Source organism: Salmo salar, chromosome 21 (genome assembly GCF_965601325.2).
Source record: "Salmo salar chromosome 21, fSalSal1, whole genome shotgun sequence".
Classification (NCBI taxonomy): Eukaryota; Metazoa; Chordata; class Actinopteri; order Salmoniformes; family Salmonidae; genus Salmo; species Salmo salar.
The window spans coordinates 24,003,582-24,025,926 of NC_138311.1; the positions used below are offsets into that span (position 1 = coordinate 24,003,582).

Sequence of the window (22,345 nt, forward strand, 5' to 3'; positions counted from 1 at the left end):
GTAGTCGTGTTCACAACTGAAGAGTATAGCCTACGTCTGCCTTTCACTATAGCTTAATTGGATATTTTTGTATGTGTAAGCAATACCTAAGTTAGCTATATAAAGTACCAGATAGACCATTTACAGTAATTGCTGTTCATTATTACTCAGTAAATAAACACCATCAGCCGACTGAAGATCTAGCTAAGTAGCTACAGAAAGTAATGGAGAAATTTGACCTTTCTGCAGCAGGTAGCTCTGGTCAGGCAGCTTCATTTTATAGCAGGTTGAGGGATTAACTTACTTCCGCTAGCTACTACTATCTAAGATGAGTCTAGTCAGTAGCCAGCTAGTGAAAGCCAGCTTTGTTCAGTTGTTGTTCAGTTTATTCTGTTGGCATTTAACCTTCCGAATAAGTTCTGCAGCTTAGCTAACATTAGTATTTTTATCTTCCAGTCACACTCACACAGTCTAATCCTTTCTTTGGGCAGCCAACCTAGGGTGTTAACACCACCACTAAGTCCTGTCAATTTTCTATGAGGAGGTGTGTACTTCCGGGTATGAACAAAACAAAAATGGAATAAAAGTGGTTTTGTTTTCCTATATGCCATGTCCAATTTTGATACAATAAAAGCAATTTTCAAATCCAGAATCGAAAAATGTTATGTTTTTTTTTACTCTAATTTTTTTACTTGAAAGTCAAAATAATCTAACTAACACATCCCCAGCCCATTTCCTTTCTCTCTAACTGCAATGAAAAGGGACAAAGATGCAACTTTGTATTACAATTTTTTTTAGATTTTCACATTGTTTTTTTTCACTTGAAACATTATTACAAACATAATGAAAAAGTACTGTACAACAAAAAAACAATAATTACTGAAATGAAAGCTAGACAGTCAGGGAGCATCGGAAATTCCAAAAACGATGGATAAAGGACTACATTTAGCAAATTTTGACGGCGAGGAAATATTTAAAAAAATTCTGTGGTGCTCTCTGGACCTTGATGAAGAACGAATGAGTCCCAGGCAAAATGACACAGCTGCCATTGCTTTTTACTGTCAAAATGCCTTTCAAAGACAAAGAAATTCTCTCTTGCCACTATATTGTCACGGATCCCTCCGGAACATTCATTACGCACACCTGTCCCCTATTCCCACTGATTAGTACTTGTATGTGCCCTTTGGTTTAGATTGGGCTGTCGATTATTGTTCCCATGTCCATTGGTGGTGTGAGTACCTATGCGTTGGTGCAGCTGTTATGCTGCGTGCTATATATATAATATATATATATATATATATATAGTGTATTATGGGTATCGTGGCGTGCAACAATGTTTACCCCTTGCTCTTTTGTTTGGGTACAGCCCAGTGTTTTTGTATGTGTTTGTTTTGGGTGTATTAAAAACCCCTATAGTGTATTCCTGCACCTGTCTCCAAAATCCTTTATACCAGCATGACATATATTGGTTGTGTTACCAGGATCTTAAATTGTATAAAAAGAAAAAGTTGTACACTCAATATATATACTCCAAACAATTGATTAATTAAACCTAATAACCAACATTTCGCCAACTCTGACTGTGCGACTTGACTTATTTTTTATATCGTTTAATCTTTGTTAGTTAGTACCTCTACAAAACAATGTGGGTGTGCATCAGCTCATGCTTTTTACTAAACATGATCTTTAATTAGCGTCACAGATGAAGGCTAACAGTTTTGGAGTCACACTCCTCCCAAGGCACAGTGGCTGACTGTGGAATACATAGGAGGCTGCTGAGGGGAGGACGGCTCATAGTAAAGACTGTAATGGAGCGAATGAAATGGCATCAAACACATGGAAACTACGTGTTTGATGTATCAAACAAACATAAAAATGTCAAATCTCTGTCAGGCATTTCTTTCCTTCAAGCTACAGTAGCCCACTCCCTGTTATACACAGGGCCTAGAGTGGGCAGTATAGTTACTCTGGACTCTAGGGCCTGGTGGCTTGGGCTGGGATTCAATCTGTAGCGCATTGTAGCGAGCTTGACATTTGAAGGTATTTTCTGATTGAGCCAACATCTGCAGCGTTTACTGTGAATGTGATCTCAGCAAACACAGGAACATTGCCTTTAAAAGGCACATTATTGTCGACAGCGCTCTACAACGAGCCTTGGATTGAATCCCGGCCTAGGCCACAGGAAGGACATTCACTCACTCTTCTTCTTCTTCTTCATAGTCCTCTTCGTTCCACAACACTTGCGGAAGCAGACTTTGCAGCATTTAACGGTGACCATGACGACAGTGAGAACTATAGTGAGTAGCAGAGTGAACACATCCAGACTGTGGTACTGGATCCAGTTGAGGTCGTGAGCGGCGGGTCTCAGGTGTTCCGCTCCGCCGTGGCGCATCACAAACTCTGACCAGAACACAGCCAGGTCCAGGGGCTCGATGGGACGGTCCTTATGTACCGCTGACAGCTTCAGCATCTTCTCCTTGTAACTGGGGAGGAAGGACAGATGCAACAGGGTTTACAATCTCCTCATAGACTGGGGATGAATTCTAATGAGGAACTCAGATGTTCATGTAAATCATGCATTGTTGACAATATTATATTTGCACTGAAACTCAATATGTAAATCTCAAGTTAGGATTTGGTCCCTGTACTGTTTGCACTGCTATATTTATATCCTACTTGTCCTGTTTATTGGAACGTGTCTACACCTCAACAATTTATAACTATTTTTACCAGAAAGGTGAGATTTTAACCTATCTTGAAGAATGCAGCATTACTAGTTATTGTTGATGGTCCTCTCATGATAAAAATGACTTTCAGGGATTACATCGATTCCATTTTAGATTCCATGTAGTTTCATTTAAGAGGTTAATAGTTTGTATATTCGGTGTATAACATGTCCTTGTAACATTATTGTACTGAGCAAAAATATAAACGCAACATGTAAAATGTTGGTACCAGAAATGTTCCATTTGCACAAAAAGCTTTTTTCTCTCAAATTTTGTGCACAAATTTGTTTACATCCCTGTTAGTGAACATTTTGTTTTTGCCAAGATAATCCATCCACTTGACAGGTGTGGCATATCAAGAAGCTGATTAAACAGCATGATCATTATACAGGTGTACCTTGAGCTAGGGACACTCTAAAATGTGCAGTTTTGTCACAACACAATGCCTCAGATGTCTGAATTTTCAGGGAGCGTGCAATTGGCATGCTGACTGTAGGAATGTCCACCAGAGCTGTTGCAAGCTAATTTAATGTTCATTTCTCTACCATAAGCCGCCTCCAACATCGTTTTAGAAAATTTGGCAGTACGTCCAACTGGCCTCACAACCACAGACCATGCGTATGGCGTTGTGTGGGTGAGCGGTTTGCTGATGTCAAATGTTGTGAACAGAGTGCCCCATGGTGGCGGTGGGGTTATGCTATGGTCAGGCATAAGCTATGGACAACGAACACAATTCCTTTTTATCGATTGGCAAATTGAATGTACAAAAATATGGTGACGTGATGCTGAGGCCCATTGTGAGGTCCATTTTTTTTTAAAGGTATCTGTGACTAACAGATGCACATCTGTATACCCAGTCATGTGAAATCCATAGATTAGGGCCTAATTAATTTATTTCAATTGACTGATTTCCTCATATGAACTGTAACTCAGTAAAATCGTAGAAATTGTTGCATGTTGCGTTTATATTTTTGTTCAGTATACTTCCTTGCATTACGTTAACATGATGTCTGACCTCTTGTCGTTGATGACCTTGTTGAGGGCCTCCACCAGTTTGTCTGAGGTGATATCGAACAAAGTGAGCACCTCCCCGACACCCCTCACCGTCATGCGGTGTACGTTGTCACTCTGGTCACCGAACAACGGAAGCATCACCATGGGAACACTGTTACAGATCCCCTCGTAGATACCGTGGGTTCCTCCGTGGGTGATGAAGGCCTTGACCTTGGGGTGGCCTAGAACATGGAACATTCACCACGAAGAAGAAGATGTATTGTTTCTCTTGCAAAATGGCAACAACAGTAGCATGTGTTTACTGAGAAGAGTACCCCTCTGTAACTTCTGTAACCCAGGTGGTTTTCATTATAACTATATCATTGTAACATTATCTCTGATGATGAGAGAAGAAACCAACCCAGCAGATCATTCTGAGGAAGCCACTTCATCAGTCTGACGTTGTCTGGAGCGTTCTCAGGCACCACTCCTGTGTACCTCCACACCACCTGAAAACAGAGAACACTTTACTTAGCTAATCAAGTCATATAGAATCATCTGCCAATTCTGGATATAGTGGTGAAGGTACACCACTTTGTAGTGGAATATAAACGTGTGTCTGGAGAGTTTTAAGGCATAGCTCCAGTGTACGCCACACAAACTGAACAACATAGAACAGCAGTTTGCCATGACCCTCGATGTAGTATATGAAGAATGGAGAATATGCAAATGTCATTGAAACTCCATGTAATGTCAGCATTCCTCAGAGTTAAGTACAACGGGGGACAAAGGACATGTTCTTAGTTTAGATTAATGGTGGATTGGAGATTAGGCCTATATGCAGCGTTGGGAACTAATTTTCTAAATGTAATCTGATACAGTTACCTGTCTAACGTAACTTTTAGATTACCCAAACTCAGTAACGTAATCTAATTACTTTCAGTTACTTTTAGATTACTTTCCCCTTAAGAGGCATTAGAAGAAGACAAAAATCTATTGCAGGATAAATCAATGTTAGAGTTTACATAGCTGGCCATAAATGGATGTTGCATTTTACATTACCTGACGCCAATGGTGACAGCTAGTCTTACTGGGGTCTGACTGACACATAACGAAAAATACATTACAGACAAAAGATTTTACAATTGACATACTGTACATTAACATGTAGTGTGTGTGTGTGTGTGTGTGTGTGTGTGTGTGTGTGTGTGTGTGTGTGTGTGTGTGTGTGTGTGTGAGTGTGTGTGTGTGTGTGTGTGTGTGTGTGTGTGTGTGTGTGTGTGTGTGTGTGTGTGTGTGTGTGTGTGTGTGTGTGTGCATCTATCAGTTCCACATACATGTCAGTACATACACACAACAAGTAGGTCATATGGGGGAGGTGCCTGGAGGCCTTGTGCCTGGAGGTGTGGCTTTATGTGTTTTTTGATATGGAAGGGAGTTCCCTGCAATCATGGCTCTGTATAATACTGTATGTTTTCTTGAATTTGTTCCCGACCTGGGGACTGTGAAAAGACCCCTGCTGGCATGTCTGGTGGGGTAAGTGTGTTTGTCAGTGTCGTATGTAAGTTGACTATGCAAACAATTTGTTTCTTATAAAAATAAGAAGCGATGCAGTCAGTCTCCTCAACTCTTAGCCAGAGAGACTGACTGCATATTAGCCCTCTGACTACAATGAAGAGCAAAATGTGGCGCTCTGTTCTGGGCCAGCTGCAGCTTAACTAGGTCCTTTGCTGCACTTGACCACACGACTGGACAATAATCAAGATAAGATAAAACTAGAGCCTGCAGGACTTGCTTTGTGTAGTGTGGTGTCAAAAAAGCAGAGCATCTCTTAATCCCAGACAGACTTACAACCATTCAATATTTTTTGACCATGACAGTTTAGAATCTAAGGTAACACCAAGTAATTTAGTCTCCTCAACTTGTTCAACAGCCACACCATTCATTACCAGATTCAGCTGAGGTCTAGATCTTAAAGAATGATTTGTACTAAATACAATGGTCTTAGTTTTAGAGATGTTCAGGACCAGTTTAGTACTGGCCACCCATTCTAAAACTGACTGCAACTCTTTGTTTAGGGTTGCACTGATTTCACTAGCTGTGGTTGCTGACGCGTATAGGGTTGAGTCACAGTATACATGGACACATATGCTGAAATCTAACAGTATAGCTCCCACAATCTTCTTCTTCTGAATTTATTTCAACCAATCATCAGTCAATTGTGTCATTGCAGTGCATGACTAAGCTAACATATGGAATTGTTTTAAGATGGTCATACTATTGATCATTTAGCTATTTGATTTTGAATTTTAGGACCCCATTTGATATTAAAAATATATATAAAAAATGTTATTTGATAAAATATTGAATTTGGCCTTTACTACTACAGCCCATAGAAACGCATTCATTCATAAATAGCAAAAAAGACAGTAAAAAAATCAATCATAAGGAATAAGGTTTTAAAGTGTCTGTCCTATATCTAGGAGATGTAAGAAAGCTCAGGAAATATGTTGTCAGTTGTTGATGTCTACAGAAGATGTAGAGACTATACTTAAAGATTGTGTTGGTCAAAAATGGTACTCTTTGGGAAACATTATGTAACAGACAGATGGTGGATGCGTTCCAAATAACACCATATTTCCCTATATAGTGCACTACTTTTGACCAACTGTTGTCAAAAGTAGTGCAATATTTGGAATAGGGTGCCATTTGGGACACCACCGAGGAGTCCTTACCCTCTGAGGGATCCTGCTGAAGGCATCAAAGAACTGCTTGGCTTTCTCCTCAGGCATCTGAGAGATCATAGAGCCCAGGGTGAAGACCACGAAGCCATCCTCTCCTGACTCATCCACAAACTCCTGCAGGTCCTGTTGAGGCACAGGGGAAGAATAAGTTTACAAAAACATTTTACATTCATACTAAACAAAAATATAAACGCAACATGCAACAATTTAAATGATTTTATGAGGAAATCAGTCAACTTAAATAAATAAATTAAGCTCTAATCTATGGATTTCATGTTACTGGGCGGGGGCGCAGCCATGGGTGGGAGCCACGCCCATCCACTGGGGAGCCAGGCCCAGCCAATCAGAATGAGTTTTTCCCCACAAAAGGGATTTATTACAGACATAAATACGCCTAAGTTTCATCAGCTCTCCGGGTGGCTGGGCTCAGACGATCCCGCAGGTGATGAAGCCGGATGTGGAGGTCCTGGGCTGGCATGGTTACACGTGGTCTGTGGTTGTGAGGCCGGTTGGATGTACTGCCAAATTCTCTAAAACGATGTTGGAGGCGGCTTATGGTAGAGAAATATACGTTCATTTCTCTGGCAACAGCTCTGGTGGACATTTCTGCAGTCAGCATGCCAATTGCACGCTCTCTCAAAACTTCAGACATCTGTGGCATTGTACTGTGACCAAACGTTACACTTTGGAGTGGCCTTTTATTGTCCCCAGCACAATTACCTGTTCCTTTTCTTTTCTTCCTTATTCTATTCTTGATTAGGGGCTTGTAGGTAAGCACTTCACTGTAAGGTCTACACCTATTGTATTCGATGCATGTGATTAATAAAATTTGATTTGAAGGTGCACCTGTGGAATGATCATGCTGTTTAATCAACTTCTAAGAAGTAAGAAAAAACAACCACATATCGCGGTTATTGCAAGTACACGTTTCTCCGAAATATGCGCAGAACCACACACACGATGAACCAAACACACAATGAATTGTGGTCCTTCACTATGCGAATTGTATGTACATACAGGCAGAAAACAAACAGCAACTGTTGTGTGAAACCTTACCTCATGGTGGTCATCAATATTTCACATTGAACAATAAACAGACAAGGCATCAAATTATTTAATTCACATTAAAAATGTATGTTTAAATTCCATACATCAGCATTAGAACAGTCTTTGGTCTGGTTAGCAAAACATTAACTGAAGGAGGAAGGGTGAAGTTGTGAAAGGATACCATGCTTTGATAACACAACCTGTATGTATAGAAGATAAAGGTATAATAAACCCTATAACAATCACAGCTAACCCCAACCCTTACCCCACAGAACAATCCCTGCAGAGAAGTTTATCTTCCTGTGGTTTGTAGGGTAGGAACTAGAAGGGCCCCTCAGTTCCTCTGCTAGATTATAGTGGCCACATTCCAGGAAGAAATAACTGTTGTGTGTCCTAAATGGCACCCTATTACCCAAATAGTCAACTACTTTTGACCAGGGCCCATAGGGTTCTGGTCAAAAGTAGTTCACTATATAAGGAATAGGGTACCATTTGGGACACAACAATGCTGTTCCTGGCTCAGGTTTCACTGGCAGAACACAGTGTTTAGAAAAGAGAGAGCATGGAGGGTAGTACAGGGAGGGACGCTCTCCCAAAGTGAATGTTGAGCAGAAACTCTATTTGAATGTTTTTTCTTTGTATTTTTTGGGGTGTGGGCGGTGGCAGTATAATTGCCACAGTAGTGAATCTATCCCTTGAGGTTTCTGGACCTGGATCCATATAGGCTGCACAGCTAAGCACAGTTGAAGTTGTTTGGTCTAAAACATATTCTTATCAAATCAAATTTATTTATATAGCCCTTCGTACATCAGCTGATATCTCAAAGTGCTGTACAGAAACCCAGCCTAAAACCCCAAACAGCAAGCAATGCATGTGAAAGAAGCACGGTGGCTAGGAAAAACTCCCTAGGAAAAACTCCCTAGAAAGGCCAAAAACCTAGGAAGAAACCTAGAGAGGAATCAGGCTATGAGGGGTGGCCAGTCCTCTTCTGGCTGTGCAGGGTGGATATTATAACAGAACATGGTCAAGATGTTAAAATGTTCATAAATGACCAGCATGGTCAAATAATAATAATCATAGTAGTTGTCGAGGGTGCAACAAACACGTCCGGTGAACAGGTCAGGGTTCCATAGCCGCAGGCAGCACAGTTGAAACTGGAGCAGCAGCACGGCCAGGTGGACTGGGGACAGCAAGGAGTCATCATACCAGGTAGTCCTGAGGCATGGTCCTAGGGCTCAGGTCCTCCGAGAGAAAGACAGAAAGAGAGAAAGAGAGAATTAGAGAGAGCATATTTAAATTCACACAGGACACCGGATAAGACAAGAGAAATACTCCAGATGTAACAGACTGACCCTAGCACCCCGACACATAAACTACTGCAGCATAAATACTGGAGGCTGAGACAGGAGGGATCAGAAGAGACTCACCGCTGGAAGTGGAGCTCTTTTACCACAGTTGATGTCTCCAATGTTGACCATGTTGGGCATCCTGGGTTTGGGATACTCAAAGGAGTAGTCATACCCCAGCAGCCAGATCGCCCCGTGACCCAGCAGTTCCCTGTACGTCATGTCCTTATCCAGGTACCTACTGGTCAGCTTGTCAAAGCTGGCAAACATTACCGTACACAGGTAGCTCTCCAGACTGTACATGAGTATGGTCTTAACCCTCCCTAGGAAGTCCATGTGGTCAGTGTTGCCGGAGAATAAGCGTGGTACGTAGGATGGGGGAGTGGGGTACTGGGCAGCCTTCTCATCCAGCCCACAGGGGATCCCCCTCGAGAAGTACACCGCTGGGATGTTGAAGGACTCAGCGATGATGGATCCACAGGGTAGGAAGGGGTCGGTCAGCATCATCTTGAACCCTTCTCCTCTCAGTCGCTGCATCAGGGGCTCGTCATACAGCAGACCCTCACAACCGTTCATCTGCATGGTGGTGAAGTGAACCAGGTGCTGCACGTTCACGAATATGTCCATTATATCAGGGGCCTTGAGGAACGCAGCGTCCTTCAGTTTGTTGACGTTCTCGTCCACCTGTGCCTTGCTGTAGGGGACCCTAAAGGTCTCAGTCCTGTAGTAATCAGAGCCCTGGATGAGGATGGATGTGTCAGGGACCAGCACAATCATCTCATGGCCTCTGGCCGCCAGCTCCTTCACAAGTAGCTTCATGCTCAGCCAGTGGCTCCCGTCTACAGGCATCACCAGGACCTTGTCTCCTTGGACAGGTGCTGGACACAGGGCAAGGCAGCACAGCAGAACCAGCAGTCCCAGCCTAAGCCCCTGCATGATGCTGCCTCCACCCATGATGCTGCCACCACCATGCTTCACCGTAGGGATGGTGCCAGGTTTCCTCCAGACGTGACGCTTGGCATTCAGGCCAAAGAGTTCAATCTTGGTTTTATCAGACCAGAGAATCTTGTTTCTCATGGTCTGAGAGTCTTTAGGTGCCTTTTGGCAAACTCCAAGCAGGATATAGTGTGCCTTTTACTGAGGAGTGACTTCCGTCTGGCCACTCTGCCATAAAGGCCTGATTGGTGGAATGCTGCAGAGGTGGTTGTCCTTCTGGAAGGTTCTACCATCTCAACAGAGGAACTCTAGAGCTCTGTCAGAGGGACCAGCGGATTCTTTGTCACCTCCCTGACTAAGGCCCTTCTCCCCCGATTGCTCCGTTTGGCCGGGCGGCCAGCTCTAGGAAGGTCTTGGTGGTTCCAAACTTCTTCCGTTTAAGAATGATGGAGGCCACTGTGGGACCTTCAATGCTGCAGAAATGTTTTGGTACCCTTCCCCAGATCTGTGCCTCGACACAATCCTGTCTCGGAACTCTACGGACAATTCCTTCGACCTCATGGCTTGGTTTTTGCTCTGACATGCATTGTCAACTGTGGGACCTTATATGGACAGGTGTGTGCCTTTCCAAATCATGTCCACTCAATTGAATTTACCACAGGGGGACTCGAATCAAGTTGTAGAATCATCTCAAGGATGATCAATGGAAACAGGACGCACCTGAGCTCAATTTTTAGTCTCATAGCAAAGGGTCTGAATACTTATGTAAAAAGGTATTTCTACAAACCTGTTTTCAATTTGTCATTATGGGGTATTGTGTGTAGATTGCTGAGGATTTTTTTTTTTTTACATCCATTTTAGAATAAGGCTGTAACGTAACGAAATGTGGAAAAAGTCAATGGGTCTGAATACTTTCCAAAGGCACTGTATAGATGTAGGATATTAATTTGACCATTTTCTCACAGCAGGAAAATAATCCTGCAGCAACAGGAAATGAGAATTATTGTATGGATTATAATTAATTGATATTTTTGTAAAGGTTGATACATTTTAGGGCAAATCAAGTCTGACATTTTAAAGTGTAAAGTACCGTAATTTCCAGACTATAAGCGGCAACTTTTTTCCCACGCTTTGAACCTCGCGGCTTAAACAATGACGTGGCTAATATATGGATTTTTTCCACTTTCAAATTTTTTTCTCCAAAAAAACACATTCTGTGACATGCTCAGTTTTTTGGCGGCTTGAAGCTTTCATTAGACCAATGAAATTGCCGAATGGGTTAAGGTCAAACAACTTTTTTGTTTACTGTTTCGATCAAATTGATTACGGTAGTCATTTTGTCACCCTCATCATGGCAAAGACACAGAGAAATGCATATGATGCAGCTTTCAAGTTGAAGGCGATTGATCTGGCTGTTGGAAAAGGAAATAGAGCTGCTGCACGGGAGCTTGGTCTTAATGAGTCGATGATAAGACGTTGGAAACAGCAGCGTGAGGAATTGACTCAGCGCAAAAAGACAACTAAACCTTTCGGAGGGAAGAAAAGCAGATGGCCTGAACTAGAAAATGAGCTCGAAGACTGGGTCAACACAGAGAGCAGACGGCCGAGGTGTTGCGGCTTATAGACATGTGTGGCTTATTTATGTTCAAAATATATATATTTTTTTAATTCAGTGGGTGCGGCTTATATTCAGGTGCGCTCAATAGTCCGGAAATTACGGTACACATTTTAGAAGCCTTTTTAAACCTTGAATACAGTACAAGTTTGCATTCCCTGCTGTGCAGGAAATTTCCTGCAACAAAACAGGCTGATCAAATTAAGATCTTAAGCCAATTGTTGTAGCAGTAGTCATGTTCACAACTGAAGAGTATAGCCTTCGTCTGCCTTTCACTATAGCTTAATTGGATATTTTTGTATGTGTAAGCAATACCTAAGTTAGCTATATAAAGTACCAGATAGACCATTTACAGTAATTGCTGTTCATTATTACTCAGTAAATAAACACCATCAGCCGACTGAAGATCTAGCTAAGTAGCTACAGAAAGTAATGGAGAAATTTGACCTTTCTGCAGCAGGTAGCTCTGGTCAGGCAGCTTCATCTTATAGCAGGTTCAGGGACTAACTTACTTCCGCTAGCTACTACTATCTAACATGAGTATAGTCAGTAGCCAGCTAGTGAAAGCCAGCTTTGTTCAGTTGTTGTTCAGTTTATTCTGTTGGTATGTAAACTTCCGAATAAGTTCTGCAGCTTAGCTAACATTAGTATTTTTATCTTCCAATCACACTCACACAGTCTAATCCTTTCTTTGGGCAGCCAACCTAGGGTGTTAACACCGCCACTAAGTCCTGTCAATGTTCTATGAGGAGTTGTGTCCTTCCAGGTATGAACAAAACCAAAATACAAAAATTGAATAAAAGTGATTATTTGTTTCCTGTTATTCCATGTCTAATTTTGATACAATAAATGACACAAGGCATTTTTCAAATTCAGAAACAAAAAATGAATATTGAGCCATTTTCTGTTTCTTTTTACTGTCTTTTTTTGACTTGGAAATCAAAATAACCAAACTTACACAGCCCCGGTCACTTACACAGCCCCAGCCCATTTCCTTTACCTCTAACTGCAATGAAAAGGGACAAAGATGCAACTTTGTATTACAATTTATTTGTAGATTTTCACAAAATGTTTTTTTTCACTTGAAATATTATTACAAACATAATGAAAAAGTACTGTACAACAAAAAACAATAATTACTGAAATGAAAGCTAGACAGTCAGGAAGCATCAGAAATTCCAAAAAACGATGGATAAAGGACTACATTTAGCAAATTTTGACGGCGAGGAAAAAAATGTCAGTGGTGCTCTCTGGACCTTGATGAAGACCGAATGAGGCCCAGGCAAAATGACACACCTGCCATAGCTTTTTACTGTCAAAATGCCTTTCAAAGACAAAGAGAAATTCTCTCTTGCCAGTCTATTGTCACAGATCCCTCCGGAACATTCATTACGCACACCTGTCCCCTATTCCCACTGATTAGTACTTGTATAAGTGTGCCCTTGGGTATCGTCCCGTGGTGTTCAACAATGTTTACCCTCGCGCTTTTGTTTGGGTACAGCCCAGTGTTTTTGTATGTGTTTGTTTTGGGTGTATTAAAAACCCCTATAGTGTATATAGGTGGTATACCCTGCGCCTGTCTCCAAAATGATTTATACCAGCATGACATATATTGGTTGTGTTACCAGGATCATAAATTGTATAAAAACAAAGTTGTACACTCGTATATATACTCCAAACAATTGATTAAGTAAACCTAATAACCAACGTTTCGGCAACTCTGACTGTGTGACTTTATTTTTATACAGTTTAATCTTCGTTGGTTAGCACCTCTACAATACAATGTGGGTGTGCGTCAGCTCATGCTTTTTACTAAACAGGATCTTGAATTAGCATCACAGATGCTAGACAGGCTAACAGTTTTGGAGTCACACTCCTCCCAAGGCACAGTGGCTGACTGTGGAATACATAGGAGGCTGCTGAGGGGAGGACGGCTCATAATAATGGCTGTAATGGAGCGAATGAAATGGCATCAAACACATGGAAACTACGTGTTTGATGTATTTGATACCATTCCACTCATTCCGCTCCAGCCATTACCAGCAGTTAAGGTGCCACCAACCTCCTGTGGTGGAATGAGACTGTCTTGCTGGTGGCAGGCATCAGGCCTTATCTACAACAGACACATGAAGTTACTCTGACATTATCCTGAGATATCAAATCAAACAAACATAAAAATGGCAAATCTCTGTCAGGCCTTTCTTTCCTTCAAGCTACAGTAGCCTATTCACTCCCTGTTATACACAGGGCCTAGAGTGGGCAGTATAGTTACTCTGGACTCTAGGGCCTGGTGGCTTGGGCTGGGATTCAATCTGTAGCGCATTGTAGCGCGCTTGACATTTGAAGGTATTTTCTGATTGAGCCAACATCTGCAGCGTTTATTGTGAATGTGATCTCAGCAAACACAGGAACATTGCCTTTAAAAGGCACATTATTGTCAACAGCTCTCTACAACGAGCCTTGGATTGAATCCCGGCCTAGGCCACAGGAAGGACATTCACTCACTCTTCTTCTTCTTCATAGTTTTCTTCTTTCCACAACACTTGCGGAAGCAGACTTTGCAGCATTTAACGGTGACCATGACAACAATGAGAACTATAGTGAGTAGCAGAGTGAACACGTCCAGACTGTGGTACTGGATCCAGTTGAGGTCGTGAGCCGCGGGTCTCAGGTGTTCCGCTCCGCCGTGGCGCATCACAAACTCTGACCAGAACACAGCCAGGTCCAGGGGCTCGATGGGACGGTCCTTATGTACCGCTGACAGCTTCAGCATCTTCTCCTTGTAACTGGGGAGGAAGGACAGATGCAACAGGGTTTACAATCTCCTCATAGACTGGGGATGAATTCTAATGAGGAACTCAGACGTTCATGTAAATCATGCATTGTTGACAATATTATATTTGCACTGAAACTCAATATGTAAATCTCAAGTTAGGATTTGGTCCCTGTACTGTTTGCACTGCTATATTTATATCCTACTTGTCCTGTTTATTGGAGCTTGTGTACTAAAACGTGTCTACACCTCAACAATTTATAACTATTTTTACCAGAAAGGTGAGATTTTAACCTATCTTGAAGAATGCAGCATTACTAGTTATTGTTGATGGTCCTCTCATGATAAAAATGAATTTCAGGGATTACATCGATTCCATTTTAGATTCCATGTAGTTTCATCATAAGAGGTTAATAGTTTGTATATTCGGTGTATAACATGTCCTTGTAACAATATTGTACTGAGCAAAAATATAAACGCAACATGTAAAATGTTGGTCCCAGAAATGTTCCATATGCACAAAAAGCTTTTTTCTCTCAAATTTTGTGAACAAATTTGTTTACATCCCTGTTAGTGAACATTTTGTCTTTGCCAAGATAATCCATCCACTTGACAGGTGTGGCATATCAAGAAGCTGATTAAACAGCATGATCATTATACAGGTGTACCTTGAGCTAGGGACACTCTAAAATGTGCAGTTTTGCCATAACACAATGCCTCAGATGTCTGAAGTTTTGAGGGAGCGTGCAATTGGCATGCTGACTGTAGGAATGTCCACCAGAGCTGTTGCAAGCTAATTTAATGTTCATTTCTCTACCATAAGCCGCCTCCAACGTTGTTTTAGAAAATGTGGCAGTACGTCCAACTGGCCTCACAACCACAGACCATGCGTACGGCGTTGTGTGGGTGAGTGGTTGCTGATGTCAAATGTTGTGAACAGAGTGCCCCATGGTGGCGGTGGGGTTATGCTATGGTCAGGCATAAGCTACGGACAACGAACACAATTCCATTTTATCGATTGGCAAATTGAATGTACAAAAATACGGTGACGTGATGCTGAGGCCCATTGTGAGGTCCATTTTTTTTTAAAGTTATCTGTGACCAACAGATGCATATCTGTATACCCAGTCATGTGAAATCCATAGATTAGGGCCTAATTCATTTATTTCAATTGACTGATTTCCTCATATGAACTGTAACTCAGTAAAATCGTAGAAATTGTTGCATGTTGCGTTTATATTTTTGTTCAGTATACTTCCTTGCATTACGTTAACATGATGTCTGACCTCTTGTCGTTGATGACCTTGTTGAGGGCCTCCACCAGTTTGTCTGAGGTGATATCGAACAAAGTGAGCACCTCCCCGACACCCCTCACCGTCATGCGGTGTACGTTGTCACTCTGGTCACCGAACAACGGAAGCATCACCATGGGAACACTGTTACAGATCCCCTCGTAGATACCGTGGGTTCCTCCGTGGGTCATGAAGGCCTTGACCTTGGGGTGGCCTAGAACATGGAACATTCACCACGAAGAAGAAGATGTATTGTTTCTCTTGCAAAATGGCAACAACAGTAGCATGTGTTTACTGAGAAGAGTACCCCTCTGTAACTTCTGTAAGCCAGGTGGTTTTCATTATAACTATATCATTGTAACATTATCTCTGATGATGAGAGAAGAAACCAACCCAGCAGATCATTCTGAGGAAGCCACTTCATCAGTCTGACGTTGTCTGGAGCGTTCTCAGGCACCACTCCTGTGTACCTCCACACGACCTGAAAACAGAGAACACTTTACTTAGCTAATCAAGTCATATAGAATCATCTGCCAATTCTGGATATAGTGGTGAAGGTACACCACTTTGTAGTGGAATATAAACGTGTGTCTGGAGAGTTTTAAGGCATAGCTCCAGTGTACGCCACACAAACTGAACAACATAGAACAGCAGCTTGCCATGACCCTCGATGTAGTATATGAAGAATGGAGAATATGCAAATGTCATTGAAACTCCATGTAATGTCAGCATTCCTCAGAGTTAAGTACAACGGGGGACAAAGGACTTGTTCTTAGTTTAGATTAATGGTGGATTGGAGATTAGGCCTATATGCAGCGTTGGGAACAAATTTTCTAAATGTAATCTGTTACAGTTACCTGTCCAAAATAGTAATCACTAACGTAACTTTTAGATTACCCAAACTCAGTAACGTAATCTAATTACTTTCAGTTACTTTTAGGTTACTTTCCCCTTAAGAGGCATTAGAAGAAGACAAAAATGAATATTACCAATTGAATTACATCTATTGCAGGATAAATCAATGTAAGAGTTTACATAGCTGGCCATAAATGGATGTTGCATCTTACATTACAGGTTGGTTATGTAGGCTTCTTCTAACCCATTGCTTTCTTCAACAGATAATTATACAATTAGGCTATATTGATTTTGTTTTATTAGGATCCCCATTACCTGACACCAATGGCGACAGCTAGTCTTACTGGGGTCTGACACATAACGAAAAATACATTACAGACAATTTTTTTTACAATTGACATACTGTACATTAACATGTAGTGTGTGTGTGTGTGTGTGTGTGTGTGTCTATCAGTTCCACATACATGTCAGTACATACACACAACACACAACAAGTAGGTCATATGGGGGAGAGGCCTTGTGCCTGGAGGTGTGGCTTTATTTGTTTTTTGATATGGAAGGGAGTTCCCTGCAATCATGGCTCTGTATAATACTGTATGTTTTCTTGAATTTGTTCCCGACCTGGGGACTGTGAAAAGACCCCTGCTGGCATGTCTGGTGGGGTAAGTGTGTTTGTCAGTGTTGTATGTAAGTTGACTATGCAAACAATTTGATTCTTATAAAAATAAGAAGCGATGCAGTCAGTCTCCTCAACTCTTAGCCAGAGAGACTGACTGCATATTAGCCCTCTGACTACAATGAAGAGCAAAATGTGGCGCTCTGTTCTGGGCCAGCTGCAGCTTAACTAGGTCCTTTGCTGCACTTGACCACACGACTGGACAATAATCAAGATAAGATAAAACTAGAGCCTGCAGGACTTGCTTTGTGTAGTGTGGTGTCAAAAAAGCAGAGCATCTCTTAATCCCAGACAGGCTTACAACCATTCAATATTTTTTGACCATGACAGTTTAGAATCTAAGGTAACACCAAGTAATTTAGTCTCCTCAACTTGTTCAACAGCCACACCATTCATTACCAGATTCAGCTGAGGTCTAGATCTTAAAGAATGATTTGTACTAAATACAATGGTCTTAGTTTTAGAGATGTTCAGGACCAGTTTAGTACTGGCCACCCATTCTAAAACTGACTGCAACTCTTTGTTTAGGGTTGCACTGATTTCACTAGCTGTGGTTGCTGACGCGTATAGGGTTGAGTCACAGTATACATGGACACATATGCTGAAATCTAACAGTATAGCTCCCACAATCTTCTTCTTCTGAATTTATTTCAACCAATCATCAGTCAATTGTGTCATTGCAGTGCATGACTAAGCTAACATATGGAATTGTTTTAAGATGGTCATACTATTGATCATTTAGCTATTTGATTTTGAATTTTAGGACCCCATTTGATATTAAAAATATATATAAAAAATGTTATTTGATAAAATATTGAATTTGGCCTTTACTACTACAGCCCATAGAAACGCATTCATTCATAAATAGCAAAAAAGACAGTAAAAAAATCAATCATAAGGAATAAGGTTTTAAAGTGTCTGTCCTATATCTAGGAGATGTAAGAAAGCTCAGGAAATATGTTGTCAGTTGTTGATGTCTACAGAAGATGTAGAGACTATACTTAAAGATTGTGTTGGTCAAAAATGGTACTCTTTGGGAAACATTATGTAACAGACAGATGGTGGATGCGTTCCAAATAACACCATATTTCCCTATATAGTGCACTACTTTTGACCAACTGTTGTCAAAAGTAGTGCAATATTTGGAATAGGGTGCCATTTGGGACACCACCGAGGAGTCCTTACCCTCTGAGGGATCCTGCTGAAGGCATCAAAGAACTGCTTGGCTTTCTCCTCAGGCATCTGAGAGATCATAGAGCCCAGGGTGAAGACCACGAAGCCATCCTCTCCTGACTCATCCACAAACTCCTGCAGGTCCTGTTGAGGCACAGGGGAAGAATAAGTTTACAAAAACATTTTACATTCATACTAAACAAAAATATAAACGCAACATGCAACAATTTAAATGATTTTATGAGGAAATCAGTCAACTTAAATAAATAAATTAAGCTCTAATCTATGGATTTCATGTTACTGGGCGGGGGCGCAGCCATGGGTGGGAGCCACTGGGGAGCCAGGCCCAGCCAATCAGAATGAGTTTTTCCCCACAAAAGGGATTTATTACAGACATAAATACGCCTAAGTTTCATCAGCTCTCCGGGTGGCTGGTCTCAGACGATCCCGCAGGTGATGAAGCCGGATGTGGAGGTCCTGGGCTGGCATGGTTACACGTGGTCTGTGGTTGTGAGGCCGGTTGGATGTACTGCCAAATTCTCTAAAACGATGTTGGAGGCGGCTTATGGTAGAGAAATATACGTTCATTTCTCTGGCAACAGCTCTGGTGGACATTTCTGCAGTCAGCATGCCAATTGCACGCTCTCTCAAAACTTCAGACATCTGTGACATTGTACTGTGTGACAAAACTTTACACTTCGGAGTGGTCTTTTATTGTCCCCAGCACAATTACCTGTTCCTTTTCTTTTCTTCCTTATTCTTGATTAGGGGCTTGTAGGTAAGCACTTCACTGTAAGGTCTACACCTATTGTATTCGATGCATGTGATTAATAAAATTTGATTTGAAGGTGCACCTGTGGAATGATCATGCTGTTTAATCAACTTCTAAGAAGTAAGAAAAAACAACCACATATCGCGGTTATTGCAAGTACACGTTTCTCCGAAATATGCGCAGAACCACACACACGATGAACCAAACACACAATGAAGTGTGGTCCTTCACTATGCAATAGAATTGTATGTACATACAGGCAGAAAACAAACAGCAACTGTTGTGTGAAACCTTACCTCATGGTGGTCATCAATATTTCACATTGAACAATAAACAGACAAGGCATCAAATTATTTAATTCACATTAAAAATGTATGTTTAAATTCCATACATCAGTATTAGAACAGTCTTTGGTCTGGTTAGCAAAACATTAACTGAAGGAGGAAGGGTGAAGTTGTGAAAGGATACCATGCTTTGATAACACAACCTGTATGTATAGAAGATAAAGGCATAATAAACCCTATAACAAATCACAGCTAACCCCAACCCTTACCCCACAGAACAATCCCTGCAGAGTAGTTTATCTTCCTGTGGTTTGTAGGGTAGGAACTATAAGGGCCCCTCAGTTCCTCTGTTAGATTATAGTGGGGGGTATAATTGCCACAGTAGTGAATCGATCCCTTGAGGTTTCTGGACCTGGATCCATATAGGCTGCACAGCTAAACACAGTTGAAGTTGTTTGGTCTAAAACATATTCTTATGAGACTCACCGCTGGAAGTGGAGCTCTTTTACCACAGTTGATGCCTCCAATGTTGACCATGTTGGGCATCCTGGGTTTGGGATACTCAAAGGAGTAGTCATACCTCAGCAGCCAGATCGCCCCGTGACCCAGCAGTTCCCTGTACGTCATGTCCTTATCCAGGTACCTACTGGTCAGCTCGTCAAAGCTGGCAAACATTACCGTACACAGGTAGCTCTCCAGACTATACATGAGCATGTTCTTAACCCTCCCTAGGAAGTCCATGTGGTCAGTGTTGCCGGAGAATAAGCGTGGTACGTAGGATGGGGGAGTGGGGCACTGGGCAGCCTTCTCATCCAGCCCACAGGGGATCCCCCTCGAGAAGTACACCGCTGGGATGTTGAAGGACTCAGCGATGATGGATCCACAGGGTAGGAAGGGGTCGGTCAGCATCATCTTGAACCCTTCTCCTCTCAGTCGCTGCATCAGGGGCTCGTCATACAGCAGACCCTCACAACCTTTCACCTGCATGGTGGTGAAGTGAATCAGGTGCTGCACGTTCACGAATATGTCCATTATATCCGGGGCCTTGAGGAACGCAGCGTCCTTCAGTTTGTTGACGTTCTCGTCCAGCTGTGCCTTGCTGTAGGGGACCCTAAAGGTCTCAGTCCTGTAGTAGTCAGAGCCCTGGATGAGGATGGATGTGTCAGGAACCAGCACAACCATCTCATGGCCTCTGGCCGCCAGCTCCTTCACCAGTAGCTTCATGCTCAGCCAGTGGCTCCCGTCTACAGGCATCACCAGGACCTTGTCCCCCTGGAGAGGTGCTGGACACAGGGCAAGGCAGCACAGCAGAACCAGCAGTCCCAGCCTAAGCCCCTGCCTCATTCCCAACCCTGGCCCCAGCCTCAGCCCCGGCCTCAGTACAAGAACACCCTTCCGCCAGCCCATGCCTCTCTTCCTCTCTGCTCAGTTACACAAGCTGTTTGTGAGAAGGAAACTACCTCCCTGAAGTCTGGCACTGAATGCTACTGAGAGGGGGCTGGACCTCAGACTAAACTGTGTGTGTGAGTGGGAGTGTGTGTCTCCCTGCTATGTCTGGGTCTGCCTTTGCAGGCAGGCTGTTATATAACCCCAGTCAGTCCTTCCTGTTGACTAACGTCTATCAGCAGGCTGAATGGTTCAGACTATTGTGGACATGGAGAGGATTAGCTCGCCAGTCATTTCAATGTGACAGCCTTAACATATAGCGTAGCCAAGTTTGTTCTGGGTGCAGACATTAGCTGCCTATTGACTAGTGACTTATAATGTACTCGTTTATTTTTGCAAAAGTATAACAGTTATACTTATGATCAGTAAAACATTGTTTAACAAGTACTGAAACCAGAAAAGTAAGCATCACTCATTTAAATGGGCTCTGTAAAAAAAATATGCTATTTAACACAACACTCATTAATAATACAGCATTATACTTTTTTTTCCATTAGTCCTCATATTCCTATTGTTGAATTGATGGTTTTCTCAGTTCTACAACATAAACTGTTGTCTGTTATTCATAAATTGAGTAGCATAAATCGAGTAGCATGACACTAGCTATGTTTACAATAACTTGTCCAGTGATTTTTTTGTCTACATGTAGAAAGTTCGCATCGAAAATAGATGTGACAATTGCCTGCTAAGGTGCTTTTCCATTTAACTACCTTGTGTCGATAAAAACAACTGGACATAATGGCGTCACACCTACAAATTAAAAAAAACACGCAAAAACCTACAGTGTTGAATAATAACGTAATGGTTGTTTTCATTACCCATTTAGGCAAATTGCGCATTAATAAATTGGCGACAGCCTGTATGCCCTCCCACCTATCTGTTTCGTCTCAGGTAGGACCCGCGAAAGCCAGCATGTAGGCTATAGAATGCAATAATGTACTCATATGTGCCATATTTTAACAATTATCATGTGCAAACGTATCGCCAAGGTCCATGCCATGGTGAAACGTGCACTCTTGTAGATCTGAAATAATTGGATGTCGAAACTTGCCAGCCAACCAGAAAAGCATGGGGAGCAATTTAGGCATTCTGGAAAGTCAGGACAATCCTTGTCCTGCACAGAAACATAATTTTTATAGTTGACATTTTTTATTTAGCATGTAGCATACATTTAGAATGAAATGTGGAGTGACGCGTTGTAGTTACTGGTACATCACGTGCCCCGTGTACCTTCAAAATGATTAGGAAATCATAATTTATTGTAAAAAGAAAACGTTTCCATTATCATTTGTCGCAATAAAGAAGTTAGACAAAATAAAAATACACCCGTCGAATGGATAGGAAATGGATCCTATCGCTGCCGTTTCCATTACACATTTTGTGCGACTATTCTTTTGTTGAATTAATCCTGGGTCAATTGTTAATGAAAAACAAAAGTAACGGGAAAGGTCATTACAGAGCACGCAAAATGCAAGTCATAGTTAACCCTTACCCCAATAACCCGGCTCTGGAAGGAGTCATGATGGTATTCTAACCATTGAGCTATACCCTAAATCTCAAAGTATTACCTCATGTTTCGTGAGGAATCCAGACCATTACCCCTTCAACTCCTCCCACCCAAAACACTGACACACAATCTTAAACTCTCAGTGGCACGCCAACCTGCATGTAGACATACTTTCGCCAGC

The 22,345-nt window shown here is 41.9% G+C and overlaps 2 protein-coding genes across 2 annotated transcripts; both read right to left on the reverse strand.

Moving 5' to 3' along the window:
* Positions 1 to 1,632: 1,632 nt before the first annotated feature.
* LOC106581876 (UDP-glucuronosyltransferase-like) lies at positions 1,633 to 9,768 on the reverse strand. The gene is made up of 5 exons (XM_045704887.2): positions 8,917 to 9,768; positions 6,434 to 6,565; positions 4,120 to 4,207; positions 3,721 to 3,940; positions 1,633 to 2,462 (listed from the first exon to the last, which is right to left on the reverse strand). The coding sequence occupies exons 1-5, from the start codon at positions 9,682 to 9,684 to the stop codon at positions 2,171 to 2,173; spliced, it is 1,500 nt and encodes a 499-aa protein (XP_045560843.2). The 5' UTR covers positions 9,685 to 9,768; the 3' UTR covers positions 1,633 to 2,170.
* Positions 9,769 to 12,416: 2,648 nt separating this feature from the next.
* LOC106581954 (UDP-glucuronosyltransferase) lies at positions 12,417 to 22,110 on the reverse strand. Its single transcript, XM_014164527.3, has 5 exons — positions 19,698 to 22,110; positions 18,168 to 18,299; positions 15,845 to 15,932; positions 15,446 to 15,665; positions 12,417 to 14,172 (listed from the first exon to the last, which is right to left on the reverse strand). Exons 1-5 carry the CDS (start codon positions 20,616 to 20,618, stop codon positions 13,884 to 13,886), a joined length of 1,650 nt encoding a protein of 549 aa, XP_014020002.3. The 5' UTR covers positions 20,619 to 22,110; the 3' UTR covers positions 12,417 to 13,883.
* Between the last annotated feature and the right edge of the window lie 235 nt (positions 22,111 to 22,345).